The 20,418-nt window shown below is 41.8% G+C and overlaps 1 protein-coding gene across 1 annotated transcript in view; it reads right to left on the bottom strand.

Moving 5' to 3' along the window:
- LOC115165080 (transmembrane channel-like protein 2-B) overlaps positions 1–20,418 on the bottom strand; it is a 48,163-nt gene that overhangs the window by 9,817 nt on the left and 17,928 nt on the right. The window contains exons 2-7 of the mRNA XM_029718119.1: positions 14,749–15,199; positions 4,009–4,158; positions 3,459–3,549; positions 1,206–1,287; positions 998–1,104; positions 735–833 (exon numbers count right to left, since the gene is read on the bottom strand). Coding sequence (XP_029573979.1) covers positions 735–833; positions 998–1,104; positions 1,206–1,287; positions 3,459–3,549; positions 4,009–4,158; positions 14,749–15,199 — 980 coding nt within the window. The remainder of the gene's footprint in view (positions 1–734; positions 834–997; positions 1,105–1,205; positions 1,288–3,458; positions 3,550–4,008; positions 4,159–14,748; positions 15,200–20,418) is intronic.

Genomic DNA, 20,418 nt, shown 5'->3' with positions numbered 1-20,418 from the left:
TTCGGGGGGAATACATAATAACAGTGAAGACATCAAAACTATGAAATAATACATATGGAATCCTGTAGTAACCAAAAAAAGTGTTAAACAAATCAAAATATCTTTTATATTAATTATTATTCAAAGTAGCCACCCAATGCCTTGATGACAGCTTTGCACACTCTTGGCATTTTCTCAACCAGCTGCTCAGGCAGCCAAGTGGACACAAGGCTGTTTGGCTCATCTCAGTCGCAAAGAGGAATAACTTTGCAGCTGTTTCTGATTAATAAATAATGCCACGCTGGTGGGTGGTAACATTCAAGTAAAACCCAGCCCTGAAACTAAACGTAGGCTGAAAATAATTTGATTGTCATATAGGATTTGTACGAAGTGGGCAGTTCGGATTTGTCACTTCAAGCCCGAATATATAATACTTTGACTAAAACGACGACTTATTGACTTAAATTGTTGTGCATCATCATGGGTAAGCTCTGGCCATTGTCTTTCAGCTTGAAAAAGTGGATTTCTACTGGTGTGGGTGTTTAGGTACAATACAGGTATAATGAAATATGATGCTGTTATTCATGAACATGTATGACCCCTAATGTCTTAAAATCAGTAATTTAAAAGTACTGTATGTACTGTAACACATTTTATGTATGTTTGTTTCATATGTACAATCATATGAAATAAACCTGAACCTTAAGTAAACTAAACAAGGTGTTTAAATATGGCATCACTCCAAAGATCCTCACTCCAAAATCAAGGAGGACGGAGTAGTCCATGGCTTTGGCCTGCTGCGCTCTGGGAACAGTTTTCCTGGGTATAGACCCATACGGAAGACCCATCATCACCTCCGGACAGAAAGAAAGGAAAAATGAAAGAGAAGTGGGGAAAAGTCTGTAAGAATGAGACAGTGAGTCCCTCCTTCGATATCTCTCCATATGCTGACCAAATGTACTGCAAATATTTTGCAAAACAATGTGCTTTTATGTGCTTAAGGGAAAAAGCTGCTCACCTCTGGGAGAACAACAAGACCAAACATTAACCCAAACAGGACCAGGTTTAGACCGTACATCCACCGCAAGAAGATGAAGTAAGAAGCCACAGATGACCCAAAGTGACCTGAGGGTTAGAGTTCAAACTCCAAACGTTACATAATGAATAGATAGAACTACATTACATGAACAAGACAAAAACTCATAGCTTTAAATAATGGTACCCACTCTCAACCTCTTTAATCTTTCTTTCCCATGGAATACAGGCTGTTTTGAAATTGTCAAAGTCACGGTTGAACTTGATCATTTTCTGAAACAAAAAAGGTTAAGAGAGAATATTTGAAAATAAAAGTTTATCACAGAAGTACTGTGTAGTTCCTGATGAGAAAAAATCATGAAGATTATGGTGCACTTATGATTTAACCCTTAGCCTACAATTTCTGTGCTCCAGCGGAAATCAAATTAACATAATAAAAAAATCCCCATCAAAATCCGTCTCTTTAAGCTAGAGATATCAGTTTTTGCATGGGCTGCGTCTCAATCCACCACATCTGCCGATATGGTGGCAGAGAAGGTGGCAGAGATAGAGTGGTGTTTGTCAGACCATGTGACATCCCGAAACTTCAGAACATACTTCCTTTCGATTATTTTTTTCAATGTTTCATCCACTATCTATATTTTTTTTAATAAAAAGCCAAATCAAATAGCTAAATGATCCTTGGTATTACATCTTAAAACAATTCCATATGTTAGCGTAGACCCCCCCGTCCCCCCTTCCCCATCCCCGTCCCCTGGTTTAGACAGGGCTTAGACTCTTAGAGGGTTAAATGTGTATTTTACATGCCATATCAAATAACATCAAATAACAGGTGTAGACCTTACAGTAAAATTACTTACAAGCCCTTAACCAACAATGCCGTTTTAAGAAAAATATGTGTTAAGTAAATAATAGATAAGTAAAAAACGAAATAGTAAATAATTAAAGAGCAGCAGTAAAATAACAGTAGCGAGGCTATATACAAGGTGTACTGGTACAGAGTCAACGTGCGGGGGCACAGGTTAGTCGAGGTAATTGAGGTAATATGTACATGTAAGTAGAGTTAAAGTGACTATGCATAGATAATGAACAGAGAGTAGCAGCAGCGTAAAAAGAGGGGGGGTGGGGGCAATGCAAATAGTCTGGGTAGCCATTTGATTAGCTGTTCAGGAGTCTCATGGCTTGGGGATAGAAGCTGTTAAGAAGCCTTTTGGACCTATATTTGGCGCTCCATTACCGCTTGCAGTGCGGTAGTAGAGAGAACAGTCTATGACTAGGGTGGCTGGAGTCTTTGACCATTTTTAGGGCCTTCCCCTGACACCTGGTATAGAGGTCCTGGATGGCAGGAAGCTTGGCCCCAGTGATGTTCTGGGCAATACGCATAACCCTCTGTAGTGCCTTGCGGCCGGAGGCCGAGCGGTTGCCATACCAGGTGGTGATGCAACGAGTTAGGATGCTCTCGATGGTGCAGCTGTAGAACCTTTTGAGGATCTGAGGACCCATGCCAAATCTTTTCATTCTCCTGAGGGGGAATAGGCTTTGTCGTGCCCTCTTCACGACTGTCTTGGTGTGTTTGGACCATGTTAGTTTGCTGGTGATTTGGACATCAAGGAACTTGAAGCTCTCAACCTGCTCCATAACAGCCCCTTCGATAAGAATGGGAGTGTGCTCAGTCCTCTTTTTCCTGTAGTCCACAATCATCTCCTTTGTCTTGATCACATTGAGGGAGAGGTTGTTATCCTGGCATCACACGGCCAGGTCTCTGACCTCCTCCCTATAGGCTGTCTCATCGTTGTCGGAGATCAGGCCTACCACTGTTGTGTCGTCGGCAAACTTAATGGCGCTGTTGGAGTCGTGCCTACAGCAGAGGACTGAGCACGCACCCCTGAGGGGTCCCCGTGTTGAGGATCAGTGTGGCAGATGTGTTGTTATTTTTTTACATTTTATTTAACTTTTATTTAACTAGGCAAGCCAGTTAAGAACAAATTCTTATTTACAATGACGGCCTACCGGGGAACAGTGGGTTAAATGCCTTGTTCAGGGGCAGAACGACAGATTTCTACTTTGTCAGCTCGGGGATTCAATCCAGCAACCTTTCAGTTACTGGCCCAATGCTCTAATCACTGGGTTACCTAACCTTACCACCTGGGGGAGGCCAATCAGGAAGTCCAGGATCCAGTTGCAGAGGGAGCTGTTTAATCCTTAGCTTAGTGATGAGCTTGAGGGCACTATGGTGTTGAACACTGAGCTGTAGTCAATGAATAGCATTCTCACATGTCCAGGTAGTAGGCTTGTGTCACTGGGCAGCTAACTTAAGTCTTAACATATTGAAGTTATAAATACATAATTTGTGTGAATTATTCATAATGATTCAGTAGGACATAACTAATCTTTAAGACTGTGGACTCAGTTGTCAAGTTAACACTTGGCCTAGGAAAAGTTACCTTAGCCATTATGACTTTGTAGGCGTAGAGCTTCCTTCCTTTGCCCTTTCCCAGAGCCCCCTCAAACTTCTCCACAAACGCCTGGCATTCCCTACAATTCAAACCCACAAAAAATAATGACCCATCAACCAACAAAAAGTATCAATCACTGGTTTGATAAACCACCCACCAATAAATCAGTTAGAAGCTGGTCAAAGAACATCAATCAGCAAAGCCAATGCACAGAACTCGTAAATAGTTCAAAGGGTAATGGACAATCTATCTACTTTGTCGTTCCATAAAGTAATTAAAGTATTTCACAAAATAAATGGACATTTGATCAGGCAATGTAGCATCAAAGACAAAATTATATTTGAATGTAATTTTTTTTTAAATAAGATGACATCACAAGTGATACATTAGTTATTGTATAAGCCTTAAGGAATGTGTAAAGTACTGTAGTTATAGAAAAAAGAGAAAACACCACAGCAAGAGCAAGTCCCTATGTGAAGGCAATCAGCCAATGGGAAATCAGTGAAGGAATACACATGATGGTGGCCATTTTGTTTACTTGAGGAGTTTAAGCCTTCTCTTCATGCGCCACGGTTTGTTCCTTAGAGTGGCTATCAGCTTTTTCTTCTCCTCCACCTCTTCCTTCTGAGCAGCCATCTCCCCCTCTGACAGAGAATCCTCGTCCCCTGACTCGCCTGAAGAAGAAGAGCTATCAGAAGAAAGAGCTGTTACCAAGCGCCAGGGGTCAAGTCAGGGTCAACTATGTGTCAACCAGAGTAGAGTTATAGCTCCGGTCAGACTGTCTTTGCTAATAGTGGGCAGTGTGGCCAGAGGCTTTACACAGTGCCCAATTATCATGGTACAAACTTTGAACTAGTCACATTATGTTGAAATGCATCTGGCAGACCAACAGAAAATACAAAAAGAGAACATTGCTTTGGCAATGTAAGCATATGTTTCCCATGCCAATAAAGCCCTTAAATGTATTTGAATTGAATTGAAATGAGGAGACAAAAGGGGACATATGCAAGTCAAATAACATATCCTAGAATAGTCCAGTAACCTGGTCCTCCCATCGACCCAACCAGACATGAACTCAAACCCCATTCTGACCATGTAATCCCTCAACTCAATGTTATGAACCAACACTACCCCATGATTGAGCCAGCACAAATACCACTGCAACCCAACTCTATTCTGGTGAAAAATACTGCTTATGCATTACCAAAACTTTAGTGGGGACATTTTGAGAATGTTAAAATGGTTTGACACTTTTGACAGAGGTTCCCAGGGATGACACAAGGGATGTCCCATCACATGACTATATGTTTTCTCCATTAACATTTAGTTAACACATTCTAGAAACCTTGAAAACGACCATAATTTGATTATTTCCCCAAACGTTCTTATAACCATTACAGCATCTCCTTCTACTAATGTTTATCAAATATTTTTTTCTGTATTTAAAAAAAAAAAAATCAGGAATGTTGTCATGCTAAAGTTAGCTGGAAACCAATTGGACTTAACTGGGACTCAATTGGAACGTTACATTATAGGACCGTTCACTGTTTGCTGGGATGAGACATATTTCTCAAAGTATCAAGTTTTAATATCCCCATAGCCCAATAGCCTAAAATCCAGAATCATGTAAAATGTGGGTTTATGTTTTGAAATAAAAATGTGTTTAGAGTTTAAAAGCGGATTGTAAAAGTTTGTAGATGGTTTATAAGTGGTTTATAGATATTTTATTAGTTTAAAGTAGGGATGCACGATATATCGGAATCGGACGATATTATCTAAAAATGCCAACATCGGCATCGGCCCGATGTCTAGTTTAATGCCGATGTGCAAAACCAATGTCAAAGCTGACGTGCATACCTATACACGCCATGAAAAATACATCACTACACAGAAAAGTACTAAGCGCACGCTTCCAGCAACTAAACAAGTTTAAGTCCAGCAGTCATTTGAAAGATTAAGGACATTTCAGCTAGACAACTCAAAGGCAAAATCATTTAACACCAAGACAATGGAATTCATTGCCCTTGACAATCAACCATGCTCTGTCGTGGATGATGTTGGCTTCGCCGACTGGTCGAGCCCCGGTACACACTATTTCGTACTGGATTTCATACTGAGGAAAGCCGTATTGCATGCTCAAGAATGTGCTGGTTCTCGTGCCGCTGCTGCCATTTCCATGGCATTTGAGAACATGTTTGAAACTTGGAAACATGAACACTCCTGACTCCATTTGAACAACTGACTCGAGAACTAAGCTCAACTGCGTCTGCAACAGACGTGATACCCATTGAAACTGCTCAACAAAACTGCCAACAGACCGGGGGGTTAAAACTTACAAAAGTACTTGAGGCTGTGAACAAGTGATTCGGTGGCATTCTCTCTGAGCCTCTGTACTGTGTCGCCACCATGCTCCATGCTAGGTACAAGGACCGCTACTTCGATGCAGACAAGAATCAGAGTTTATGTGAAATATTACAATCACAGCTGGACAAGATGGAAACGGACACAGTGACAGTGCGCACCGAGGAAGAGAGGCCACGGACAGACAGAGCTGAAACTTCACTGCCCCACAGTGACTGTACGTACATACCCCAACCAGAAGCCATGGATTACAAGCAACATTTACACTGAGCTAAAGGGTAGAGCTGCCGCTTTCAAGGAGCGGGACTCTAACCCGGAAGCTTATAAGAAATCCCGGTATGCCCTCCGACGAACTAGCAAAGTGTCCATACAGGTCTCACGTCCTGACCATAGCAAGATGTGATTTTCTATGGTAGAGTAGGTCAGGGCGTGACAGGGGGTGTTTTGTGTTTTTCTATGTTTTCTATTTCTATGTGTAAGTTCTAGTTTTTCTATTTCTATGTTGTTGTTTTTTGGGTTGATCTCCAATTGGAGGCAGCTGGTCCTCGTTACCACTGATTGGAGAACATATTTAAGTAGGGTTTTTCTTCCTGGGTTTTGTGGGTGATTATATTTTGAGTAGTGTTTGTTTCTCTTTGTGTCACGGTTTGTTGTTTTGTCAAGTCAGTTATTTATGTATTGCAAAGTTTCAAGGATTTAATAAAATGTGGAACTACAACCACGCTGCACTTTGGTCCGCTCCTTTCGACAGCCGTGACAACAGGACTAAGATCGAGTTGTACTACACCGGCTCCGACGCTCGTCGGATATGGCAGGGCTTGAAACTATTACAGACTACAAAGGGAAGCACAGCCGAGAGCTGCCCAGTGACACGAGCCTACCAGACGAGCTAAATACCTTCTATGCTCGCTTCGATGCAAGTAACACTGAAACATGCATGAGAGCATCAACTGTTCCGGATGACTGTGTGATCACGCTCTCCGCAGCCAATGTGAGTAAGACCTTTAAACAGGTCAACATTCACAAGGCCGCAGGGCCAGACAGATTACCAGGACGTGGACTCCGAGCATGCGCTGACCAATTGGCAAGTGTCTTCACTGACATTTTCAACCTCTCTCTGTCTGAGTCTGTAATACCAACATGTTTCAAGCAGACCACCATAGTCCCTGTGCCCAAGAACACTAAGGTAATCTGCCTAAATGACTACCGACCTGTAGCACTCACGTCTGTAGCCATGTTATGCTTTGAAAGGCTGGTAATGGCTCACATCAACACCATTATCCCAGAAACCCTAGTCCCACTCCAATTTGCATACCGCACCAACAGATCCACAGATGATGCAGTCTCTATTGCACTCCACACTGCCCTTTCCTACCTGGACAAAAGAAACACCTATGTGAGAATGATATTCACGACTGAACAAATGAACAACGAAACAGCACAGCAAGTGAAAGAAATATGTTTTGATGATAATGTTTTACTGGTAATGGTGACATACGTAAATGCCAACTAAATAACTTTTTGGTCAGTGTATGTGTGTGTGTGTGTGTGTGTGTGACCTTTATTTAACTAGGCAAGTCAGAACTTCTTAGAGCTAGGGTCCTTTTTTCAGAATTTCTGCTTGACTGACGTGCCCAAAGTAGACTGCCTGTTACTCAGGCCCAGAAGCCAGGATATGCATATAATTGGTACCATTGGATAGAAAACACTTTGAAGTTTGTAGAAATGTTAAAGAATGTATGAGACTATAACATAATTGATATGGTAGGAGAAAATCCAAAGAAAAACCAACCGGAAATTAGTTTTTTCTTTAGATCCCATGCACTTTCAATTGAAAGCTATGGGTCCTATGCAATTCCAGCTCCCAGATTGCAATTCCTATGGCTTCCACTAGATGTCAACATTCTTTGTTTAAGGTTTCAGGCTTGTTTCTTCGAAAACGAGGAAGAATTTTGAGTTTTGGTGCAGGGAGTTACAGTTGGAAATCAGTCTGTGGGCGCGCGACGAAGAGGACTTGCTAATTTTACTTTTCTATTGAACATACCTCTTTCCGTATGAAATATTATAGTTTATTTACATTTTAGGGTACCTGAGGATTATATAGAAACGTAGTTTGACTTGTTTTAACCTCTCTGGTTTAATTAGGACGCTAGCATCCCACCTCGACAACAGCCAGTGAAATTGCAGGACACCAAATTCAAACAACAGAAATCCGATAATTAAAATTCCTCAAACATACAAGTATTATACACCATTTTAAAGATAAACTTCTTGTTAATCCACAGTGTCCGATTTCAAAAAGGATTTATGGCGAAAGTACACCATGCGATTATGTTAGGACAGCACCTAGCCACAAGAAACCATACAGACATTTTCCAGCCAAGGAGAGGACTCAAAAAAGTCAGAAATAGAGATTTAAATGAATCACTAACCTTTGATCTTCATCTGGTGGCACTCCCAGGACTCCATGTTACACAATAAATGTTTGTTTTGTTCAATAAAGTCCCTCTTTATGTCCAAAAACCTCAGTTTAAATTGACGCGTTATGTTCAGTAATGCATTGTCTCAAATAACATCCGGTGAAATTGCAGAGAGCCAAATCAAGTTACAGAAATACTCATCATAAACATTGATGAAAGATACAAGTGTTATACATAGGATAAAGATAAATGTCTTGTTAATCCAGCCGCTGTGTCAGATTTCAAAAAGGCTTTACGGCGAAAGCACACCATGCGATTATGTTAGGACAGCGCCTAGCCACAAACACCATACAGACATTTTCCAACCAAGGAGAAGACTCACAAAAGTCAGAAATAGCGATTAAATGAATCACTTACCTTTGATGATCTTCATCTGGTGGCACTCCCAGGACTCCATGTTACACAATAAATGTTTGTTTTGCTCGATAATGTCCCTCTTTATGTCCAAAAACCCCTGTTTTGTTGGTGCGTTTAGTTCAGTAATCCAAAGGCACAAAGCGAGCTCTCAACATCCAGACGAAAAGTCAAAAAGTACAATAAAAGTTTGTAGAAACATGTCAAACGATGTTTAAAATCAATCCTCAGGTTGTTTTTGTCATAAATAATCAATAATATTTCAACCGGACAAAAGCATTGTCAACAGAAAAGGAAAAACAAGAAAGGCGTGCTCCCGATCACACGCTGGACTCATGCTTGGAAATTTCCACTGTCCACTCATTGAAAGTGCTGTATCTCCCTAATTTTTCAGAGTAAAAGCCTGAAACAATGACTAAAGACTGGCCGCATGTAGAAGAAGCCATAGAGATCGTGAACTGGGTCCTAAGTCTTTGTATGGGGGATAGGCTTTCAATGGAAAAACAACCTTTCAAAATAATAGTACTTCCTGGATGGATTTTCCTCAGGTTTTTGCCTGCCATATCAGTTCTGTTATACTCACAGACATTATCTTAACAGTTTTGGAAACTTTAGAGTGTTTTCTATCCAAATCTACCACCGATATGCAGATCCGTGCTTCTGGGCCTGAGTAGCAGGCAGTTTAATTTGGGCACGCTTTTCATCCAAAATTCCGAATGCTGTCCCCTACCCTAGTGAAATTAACAAAGTTTAGTGGTAGCTTTTTGGATTCCTTTGTCTGCATGTTGAACGAGTGGATTACTGAAATCGATGGTGCCAACTAAACAGACTTTTTGGGATATAAAGAAGGATTTTATCTAACAAAACGACCATGCATGTTGTAGCTGGGACCCTTGGGATTGCAAACAGAGGAAGATTTTCAAAAAGCAAGTGATAATTTAATCGCTATTTATGATTTTATGAAGCCTGTGCTGGTTGAAAAATATGTTGATGTGGGGCGCCGTCCTCAAACAATCGCATGGTATGCTTTCGCTGTAAAGCCTATTGTATATCGGACAATGCAGTTAGATTAACATTAATATTTTAACCAATATAAGATACTTGTATGTGCATAAATGTTTAATATTACGATTATTTATTTGAATTGCGCGCCCTCCAATTTCACTGGATGTTGTCGACAGGTGTCCCGCTGACGGGACGCCTAGCCCTAAATTTAAGATCAAATTCTTATTTACAATGACGGCCTACCCTGGCCAAACCTGGATGATGCTGGGCCAATTGTGCGCCGCCCTATGGGACTCCCAATCACGGCCAGATGTGATACAGCCTGGATTCGAACCAGGGACTGTAGTGACGCATCTTGCACTGAGATGCAGTGCCTTAGACCGCTGCGTCCATGTGTGTGTGTGTGTGTGTTAACTATTTAACTGTACTAGAATGCTTAAAAGGCAGCAAAAAAATTAAATATCGGTTATCGGTATCGGTTTTTTTGTCAAGGAAAATTTCTGATATCGGTATCGGCCAAAAATGTCATATCGGTGCATCCCTAGTTTAAAGATATATAATATACAGTAGCATAGCACACACCCCCGCAGCCCACACCCCCGCAGCCCACACGAGGTGGGAAGGCCCCCTAAAGCTCGGAGGCCCTGCCCAGATAGCATATGAGCACATAATAGGCTATAGCATATTGTTTACAATTACAGGAAATTTGCTTTAAATCTGCAACATTTTCTCTCAGCCTCATGGCAAAATGTGCAGAATTATAGGAAATTAGCTTTAAAAAGGCAAAATTTCATCATTTCATCATATATATATATATATATATATATATATATATATATATATATATATATACACTGCTCAAAAAAATAAAGGGAACACTAAAATAACACATCCTAGATTTGAATGAAAGAAATCATCTTATTAAATACTTTTTTCTTTACATAGTTGAATGTGCTGACAACAAAATCACACAAAAATAATCAATAGAAATCAAATTTATCAACCCATGGAGGTCTGGATTTGGAGTCACACTCAAAATTAAAGTGGAAAACCACACTACAGGCTGATCCAACTTTGATGTAATGTCCTTAAAACAAGTCAAAATGAGGCTCAGTAGTGTGTGTGGCCTCCACGTGCCTGTATGACCTCCCTACAATGCCTGGGCATGCTCCTGATGAGGTGGCGGATGGTCTCCTGAGGGATCTCCTCCCAGACCTGGACTAAAGCATCCGCCAACTCCTGGACAGTCTGTGGTGCAATGTGGCGTTGGTGGATGGATGATGTCCCAGATGTGCTCAATTGGATTCAGGTCTGGGGAACGGGTGGGCCAGTCCATAGCATCAATGCCTTCCTCTTGCAGGACCTGCTGACACACTCCAGCCACATGAGGTCTAGCATTGTCTTGCATTAGGAGGAACCCAGGGCCAACCGCACCAGCATATGGTCTCACAAGGGGTCTGAGGATCTCATCTCGGTACCTAATGGCAGTCAGGCTACCTCTGGTGAGCACATGGAGGGCTGTGCGGCCCCCCAAAGAAATGCCACCCCACACCATGACTGACCCACCTGCCAAACCGGTCATGCTGGAGGATGTTGCAGGCAGCAGAACGTTCTCCACGGCGTCTCCAGACTCTGTCACGTCTGTCACGTGCTCAGTGTGAACCTGCTTTCATCTGTGAAGAGCACAGGGCGCCAGTGGCAAATTTGCCAATCTTGGTGTTCTCTGGCAAATGCCAAACGTCCTGCACGGTGTTGGGCTGTAAGCACAACCCCCACCTGTGGACGTCGGGCCCTCATACCACCCTCATGGAGTCTGTTTCTGACCGTTTGAGCAGACACATGCACATTTGTGGCCTGCTGGAGGTCATTTTGCAGGGCTCTGGCAGTGCTCCTCCTGCTCCTCCTTGCACAAAAGCGGAGGTAGCGGTCCTGCTGCTGGGTTGTTGCCCTCCTACGGCCTTCTCCACGTCTCCTGATGTACTGGCCTGTCTCCTGGTAGCACCTCCATGCTCTGGACACTATGCTGACAGACACAGCAAACCTTCTTGCCACAGCTCGCATTGATGTGCCATCCTGGATGAGTTGCACTACCTGAGCCACTTGTGTGGGTTGTAGACTCCGTCTCATGCTACCACTAGAGTGAAAGCACCGCCAGCATTCAAAAGTGACCAAAACATCAGCCAGGAAGCATAGGAACTGAGAAGTGGTCTGTGGTCCCCACCTGCAGAACCACTCCTTTATTGGGGGTGTCTTGCTAATTGCCTATAATTTCCACCTGCTGTCTATTCCATTAGCACAACAGCAGTTTGATTTCACAGAAGTGTGATTGACTTGGAGTTACATTGTGTTGTTTAAGTGTTCCCTTTATTTTTTTGAGCAGTGTATATATATATATACAGTGCATTCGGAAAGTATTCAGACACCTTGATTTTTTCCACATTTTATTACGTTACAGCCTTATTCTAAAATGGATTAAACATTTTCCTCATCAATCTACACACAATACCCCATAAAGACAAAGCGAAAACAGGTTTTTAGACATTTTTAGAAATGTATAAAAATGTTAAAACAGAAACACCTTATTTACATAAGTATTCAGACCCTTATGCTATGAGACTCAAAATTAAGCTCATGTGCATCCTGTTTCCATTGATCATCTTTGAGATGTTTCTACAACTTCATTTAAGTCCACTTGTAAATTCAATTGATTGGACATGATTTGGAAAGGCACACACCTGTCTATATCAGGTCCCACAGTTGACAGTGCATGTCAGAGCAAAAACCAAGCCATGACGTTGAAGGATTTGTCGATAAAGCTCCGAAACAGGATTGTGTCAAGGCACATATCTGGGGAAGGGTACTATCAAAATTCTGCAGCGTTAAAGGTCCCCAAGAACACAGTGGCCTCCATCATTCAGGCAGCCTGGCGTGTAGGAGAGTTGGCCCAGTTACCAAAAGGTTGCTGGATCAAATCCCCTAGCTGACAAGTTAAAAATCTGTTGTTCTAACCCTGAGCAAGGCAGTTAAGCTACTGTTCCTCGGGTGCCAAAGACGTGGATGTCGATTAAGGCAGCCCTCCGCACCTCTCTGATTCAGGGGGGTTGGGTAAAATGCGGAAGATACATTTCAGTTGAATGTATTCAGTTGTGCAACTGACTAGGTATCCCCCTTTCCCATTCCTAAATGGAAGAAGTTTGCCACCACCAAGACTCTTCCTAGAGCTTCCTAGAGCTTGCCGCCCGATGGTTGCTCTGGCAGAGCTCCAGAGTTCCTCTGTGGAGATGGGAGAACCTTACAGAAGGACAACCATCTCCACAAAACTCCACCAATCAGGCCTTTACGGTAGAGTGGCCAGACAAAAGCCACTCCTCAGTAAAAGGCACTTGACAGCCCTCTTGGAGTTTACCAAAATAACTCTCAGATCATGAGAAACAAGATTCTCTGGTCTGATGAAACGAAGATTGAACTCTTTGCCTAAATGCCAAGCGTCACGTCTTAAGGAAACCTGTCATCATCCCTACGGTGAAGCATGGTGGTGGCAGCATCCTGCTGTGGGGATGTTTTTCAGTGGCAGGGACTGGGAGACTAGTCAGGATCGAAGGAAAGATGAACAGAGCAAAGTACAGAGAGATCCTTGATGAAAAGTTGCTTCAGAGTGCTCAGGACCTCAGACTGGGGCGACGGTTCACCTTCCAACAGGACAACAACCCTAAGCACACAGCCAAGACAATGCAGGAGTAGGGACAAGTCTCTGAATGTCCTTGAGTAGCCCAGCCAGAGCTCGGACTTGAACACGATCTAACATCCCTGGAGAGAACTGAAAATAGCTGTGCAGCGACACTCCCCATCCAACATGACAGAGCTTGAGACGATCTGCAGAGAAGAATGGGAGAAACTCTCCAAATACAGGTGTGCCACGCTTGTAGCGTCATACCCAAGAAGACTCAAGGCTGTAATCACTGCCAAAGGTGCTTCAACAAAGTTCTGAGTAAAGGGTCTGAATACTTATGCAAATGTGATATTTCAGTGGTTGTTTTTTTTAAATACATTTGCAAAAAAGCCTGTTTTTGCTTTTTCATTATGGGATATTGTGTGTAGCTAGATGAGGGGGAAAAATATATATTTTATTATAATGCTGTAACATAACAAAATGTGGAAAAAGTCAAGGGGTCTGAATACTTTCTTAATGCACTGTATATATATATATAGGCTGAGAGGAAATGTTGCCTTTTTATATATGTATCTTACAAATCAGTAATACACTATTATTATGGAAAAATTGCAAGATTATGTTATAATGCTTTTATTGCATCGGTTGTTTTATTCGACAGAATAGAGTATTCTATTAACTATTGTGTGTGTGTTCTACTGAGGATGGGCCTCTATGAGATAACACTGACAGAGGAGATTTACGACGTCTTTGGGTGATAAAACCTAAAGAGCATTGCAGAACATGAGTTAATGTTTCTGCTCTATCCCGTACCAGGGAGAGATGCTTCCAGTTTGGAGTCGGAGGGACAGACACTGGTCTATACAAGGAAAACTGTTGACACAGCAGATACTGTCTGCTATGTATTATAGGTATCTTTCATACAAATCTTAACCTTGTGACCCATTCTATATATCTGTTGTTCGTCATGTACGTTGAAAGGGGTGTATCTTGGCTATAAAAGACCTTTGTACTTTTGTCTCGCCATTCTCAACGGATCATTAGAAATGGTGAATCGTTGACAAGTCATTGCTATTGCAAAGCTCTCATTATTAAAGATTTAGTTTAAGTATAACTCTGACTTGTGTGATAAGTTTGTCTCTCCTCATTTGATAGTAAAGAAAAGAACCACCACATTTAAAATAGTGTTATTGTGCGAAATGTATTGTTTCAGTGCTTGACAGATAATGAGCTAAGGTCATTGTCGTTGCATTTTGTAAGACTTTTGTGCAACCGTATAACCCAATTTCATGACTCAACTCCCTGAACTAATTAATCAATACAGTCTGTCAGACTCCTCCTTCATACATGAGGGTGTGTGGAGCATGGAGATATGTGAGAGAGATGGCCCTCTCAAAGGATACTGCACCTGCTGTACTTTGCGTTCTTCATTTTCTTGTCTTTCTCGTTCCCTTTGTCCTTCACTCCTTTGCCTTTAACGTCACTTTTCCCTTTGGCATCGCCCTTCTTCTCCTTGTTCTGCCCTTCTTTCTGGTTCTTGCTAGTCCCTTTTCTGCCTTTTATTTTCTTCCCTCGCTCTTCCTCCTCACTCTCCTGCTTGACTGCCTTTTTCTTTCTGCCTGCAGCCTTTGGGCCCTTCCACTTGATGCTCTTCTCCTCTTCCTCATCCTCTTCCTCGCTGTCCTGGACCTTGGCCTTCTTCTTATGAGCCCTCTTCCTCTGTGCCTCGTCCTCCTCTTCCTCATCCTCGCTGTCTTGGACCTTGGCCTTTTTCTTATGAGCCCTCTTCCTCTGTGCCTCGTCCTCCTCCTCTTTCTCTTCCTCATCGCTGGTGGCCTGTTTGCCATTCCGTCCCCCGGCTCGTGGAGAGAGTTTGACTTTCCTGTTTCTGTCTCTCCACCTGACCTCATCTGAGAGACACACACACACACACACACACACACACACACACACACACACACACACACACACACACACACACACACATTTACACACACACACACACACACAATCACTTATATATTTCATAGAAATAAAAACAGACAGACAAAGGCTCTGTATATCCATAAATGACATTACAATCTGAACAATTAAACAAACATCTAAATCAGCCAGGTTGCCAGCCTCCTCATGGTTATTGCCAGTGGTGTAATGGAGGGTAAACGCAAGACAGTTGGGTACAGGGCACAACAATGCCTATTCCCACTCAGGAGACTGAAAAGGTTTGGCATGGGTCCTCAGATCCTCAAAACGTTCTATAGCTGCACCATCGAGGGCATCCTGACTGGTTGCATCACCGCTTGGTATGGCAACTGCTCGGCATCCAACCGCAAGGCGCTACAGAGGGTGGTGTGTACGGCCCAGTACATCACTGGGGCCAAGCTTTCTGCCAACCAGGACCTCTATACCAGGCGGTGTCGGAGGAAGGCCCTAAAAATTGTCAAAGACTCCAGCCACCCTAGTCATAGACTGTTCTCTCTGCTACTGCACGGCAAGGGGTACCGGCGGGGCTAATCTAGATCCAAAAGCTCCTTAACAGCTTCTACCCCCAAGCCATAAGACTGCTAAACAGTTAGTCAAATGGCTATCCAGACTATTTGCATTGACCCGCTTTTTTATGCTACTGACTGTTTATTATCTATGCATGGTCACTTAACCCCTACATACTGGATTTTTGTTTTAGATTCCGTCTCTCACAGTTGAAGTGTACCTATGATAAAAATGACAGACCTCTACATGCTTTGTAAGTAGGAAAACCTGCAAAATCGGCAGTGTATCAAATACTTGTTCTCCCCACTGTACATGTACATATTACCTCAATTATCTCGACTAACCTGTACCCCCGCACATCGGTACTGGTACCCCTGTATATAGCCTTGTTATTGTTATTTTATTGTGTTACTTTTTTTCTTACTTTAGTTTATTTTACTTTTTATTTATTTATTTTTTAGCAAATATTTTCATACTTACTTTTTAAAAATCTGCCTTGTTGGTTAAGGGATTGTAAGCATTTCATGGTTAGGTCTACATCTGTTGTATGTTCCAAATAACACATTTTGATTTGATGATTTAGTTTACCCACCTTTTGTGGAAAAATGCATTGGAAGTACAGATGAAGGATCTTAATTTGAGTCAGTTTGCTACAGCATGAAAATAATCCTGCAGCAACAGGAAATGTGAATTATTATGTGGATTTAATGAATGGACATTTTTGTAGGAAAAATCAAGACAGAAATTTCTAAGTGGAAATTACAAACTTCATAAGCATTTTTAAACCTCAAATACACTACACATTTTAAATCTCCTGCATTGCAGGAAAGTTATCCTGTAACCGGGTGATCAAATTAAGATGTTACTTTTTTCACCGCTACTGGCAATTAGAGTTTTCCCACCTATTTCTTTTTACCACTACATCACTGGTTTATGACTATCCTAAAAGACCCACTCCAGCCTCCCTAGAACATCATTTATCACCTATTTTATATAACCTTTATTTAACTAGGCAAGTCAGTTAAGAACAAATTCTTATTTACAATGACGGCCTACACTTACTTAACAAAAAGCACATCTCCATAGGTGGTCCAGGTGTCCTCTGACATGGTACAAGTGAGGGGGTTGGGCCTTTCCTCTTTTTAGCCTTACATTTTTCCTCTATTGTTCCCGCAAGCAAGGGGGGAGGCCAATGACATCAGAGTGCACCATCAAACCAACTCCTTGAATTGCCAAATCCAATTTCGCAAATATGTCTAAAAAACACTATTTTGCTCAAAACATATTTTTTTTACCCTTAAGTGTGTGTACTTTACTGTATTGATATGTTGAATATCGTTATGCAACGGGAAAAGTTCAAAATTAGCTGGAATGGGACTTGAATTCTTCGAGGTTATTGCATCCTTGAACTCATAATTTCGAATAGTAAATGTCATAATCTTTTACACAGTGTCTCCCCTTTAGAACGTCATATTTCCAGAATAACACATTATTCCAAAATCCGACATTTGCACCTGTTGGACAATTAAACAAACAGGTAAACTCAAACACACATAAACACACTGTCACGACTTCCGCCGACGACACCGGCCTTCTAGCCATTGCCGATCCACTTTTCATTTTCCATTTGTTTTGTCTTTGTTTTACACACCTGGTTTCAATCCCCCAATTACTTGTTCATTATTTAACCCTCTGTTCCCCCGTGTTTGTTTGTGAGTGATTGTTTGTATGTAATACGGTCCGTTATTGTGGGCTAGTTTATTGCATTTGTATTATTGATTCTTTGAGTAAATATCGTTGTTTTACTCATATCTGCTGTCCTGCGCCTGACTCCTCTACACCAGCTACACACAGGCTTATTACACACACACACACATCAAACACTTTCTCCTTCTTATGACTTACCCTCACTCCCACTGTCTAACTCTCCATCGATATCCATTCCCACTATAAAAAATATATATACATTGTCAGTCAAAAGCTCTACAAATATTGTGCTTTGTCTTTGAACCATGAAAAATCTCACAATCTTACTGTTTCATGTTTAACAGTATGGATTATGTTCCATGTTATAGTACATCTACAGATAGGATCTTAATTTGAGCACTCTTTTGTTGCTGAGAAATGCAAACTTGTAGTGTATTTGAGGTTTAAAAAGTATTTTAATGTTTGTAATTTCCACTTTGAAATTTCAGACTTGATTTGACCTAATGAAAAATGTATCAACCCCTTCAAATGTCCATTATGCAGAATTATTTTCCTGTTGTAGAAAACTGGCTCAAAGTAAGATCTGTAGTAGTTAGTACATCTGTTCCATATTTACTACAAACACATCAAAGAAAGAGAAAAACTGAATACTCTTCAGTGTTCAAGAGAAATTCAAAAGAATAAATATTTCCACTCTGGAAAACAAAATGGATAAATCCTACCCACCCTCTTCCATTTTAATTGCAATGTCATTTTTCTTCCGAGGAGGCATTTTGGTTCAGTGTTGTCCTCTTATTAAGCTCTTCAGTTCAGCCTGCTCTCTCCTTCTCAGGCCATGTAGATCTGAGGTAAGCAGACAGCTGTCACACCTGTGCAGGTACTCACACACTCTGACAGGTGCACCAGTGTTTGGGCTACTAGACTTGCTGTCTCCCTGACAACCACCAATGATATTGCCCAAGAGATTATAATATTTAGGCCTGAAGAAGAAAGACGAAATCTAAAGGGACAATAAAGTGGTACAAAAAGTGTGTCAATCAAAAAGTCAGTTGATCTCTGACTTACAGCATGTGTGTAGACACAGATACAATACACTACCACATGCACACACAAGCACTTATACTCACACACCTTAGACACTTGAATTAGTGCCTTAATGTGTACATATAAACCATTAGTCACCTGTTTTGCAGCAGTACATAGTTTTGACAAACAGTTGGAAAACTCACACCAATAAATTCCATCATATACGTAACTCTTACCCTGAAATTTGAAACCAGAGCACTATCTATTTTTGTATTTTTTTTATTTCACCTTTATTTAACCAGGTAGGCTAGTTGAGGACAAGTTCTCATTTACAACTGCGACCTGACCAAGATAAAGCAAAGCAGTGCAACACAAACAACAACACAGAGTTATACATGGAATAAACAAGCGTACAGTCAATAACAGAATAGAAAAAAAGGAAGTCTATATACAGTGTGTGCAAATGGCGTGAAGAGGTAAGGCAGTAAATAGGCCATAGTAGCGAAGTAATTACAATTTAGCAGACTAACAGTGGAGTGACAGATGAGCAGATGAGGATGTGCAAGTAGTGATACGGGTGTGCAAAAGAGCAGAAAAGTAAATCAAAACAATATGGGGATGAGGTAAGTAGATTGGGTGAGCTATTTACTGATGGACTATGTACAGCTGCAGCGATCGGTTAGCTGCTCAGATAGCTGATGTTTAAAGTTAGTGAGGGAAATATAAGTCTCCAGCTTCAGTGATTTTTGCAATTCATTCCAGTCATTGGCAGCAGAGAACTGGAAGGAAAGGCAGCCAAAGCAGGTGTTGGCTTTGGGGATGACCAGTGAGATATACCTGCTGGAGTGCGTGCTACAGGTGGGTGTTGTTATGGTGACCAGTGAGCTGAGATAAGGCGGAGCTTTACCTAGCAAAGACTTATAGATGACCTGGATCCAGTGGGTCTGGCGACGAATATGTATCGAGGGCCAGCCGACTAGGTCATACAGGTCGCAGTGGTGGGTGGTATAAGGGGCTTTGGTAACCAAATGGATGGCACTGGGATAGACTGCATCCAGTTTGCTGAGTAGAGTGTTGGAAGCTATTTTGTAAATGACATCGCTGAAGTCGAGGATCAGGAGGATAGTCAGTTTTACTAGGGTAAGTTTGGCGGCGTGAGTGAAGGAGGCTTTGTTGCGAAATAGAAAGCCGATTCTAGATTTGATTTTGGATTGGAGATGTTAAATATGAGTCTGGAAAGAGAGTTTACAGTCTAGCCAGACACCTAGGTATTTGTAATTGTCCACATATTCTAGGTCAGAACCGTCCAGAGTAGTAATGCTAGTCGGGCGGGCGGGTGTGGGCAGCGAACGGTTGAAAAGCATGCATTTGGTTTTACTAGCATTTCAGAGCAGTTGGAGGCCACTGAAGGAGTGTTGTATGGCATTGAAGCTCATTTGGAGGTCAGTTAATAACACAGTGTCCAAAGAAGGGCCAGATGTATACAGAATGGTGTCGTCTGCGTAGAGGTGGATCAGGGAATCACCCGCAGCAAGAGCGATATCGTTGATATATACAAAAAGAGTCAGCCCGAGAATTGAACCCTGTGGTACCCCCATAGAGACTGCCAGAGGTTCGGACAACAGGCTCTCCGATTTGACACACTGAACTCTGTCTGAGAAGTAGTTGGTGAACCAGGCAAGGCAGTCATTTGAGAAACCAAGGCTATTGAGTCTGCCGATAAGAATACGATGATTGACAGAGTCGAAAGCCTTGGCCAGGTCGATGAAGACGGCTGCATAGTACTGTCTTTTATCGATGGCGGTTATGATATCGTTTAGTACCTTGAGCGTGGCTGAGGTGCACCTGTGACCAG

Source organism: Salmo trutta, chromosome 27, assembly GCF_901001165.1.
Source record: "Salmo trutta chromosome 27, fSalTru1.1, whole genome shotgun sequence".
NCBI classification, from domain to species: Eukaryota; Metazoa; Chordata; class Actinopteri; order Salmoniformes; family Salmonidae; genus Salmo; species Salmo trutta.
The sequence above is the reverse complement of the archived record's forward strand: the minus strand, read 5'-3'. Positions and strand labels throughout refer to the sequence as shown.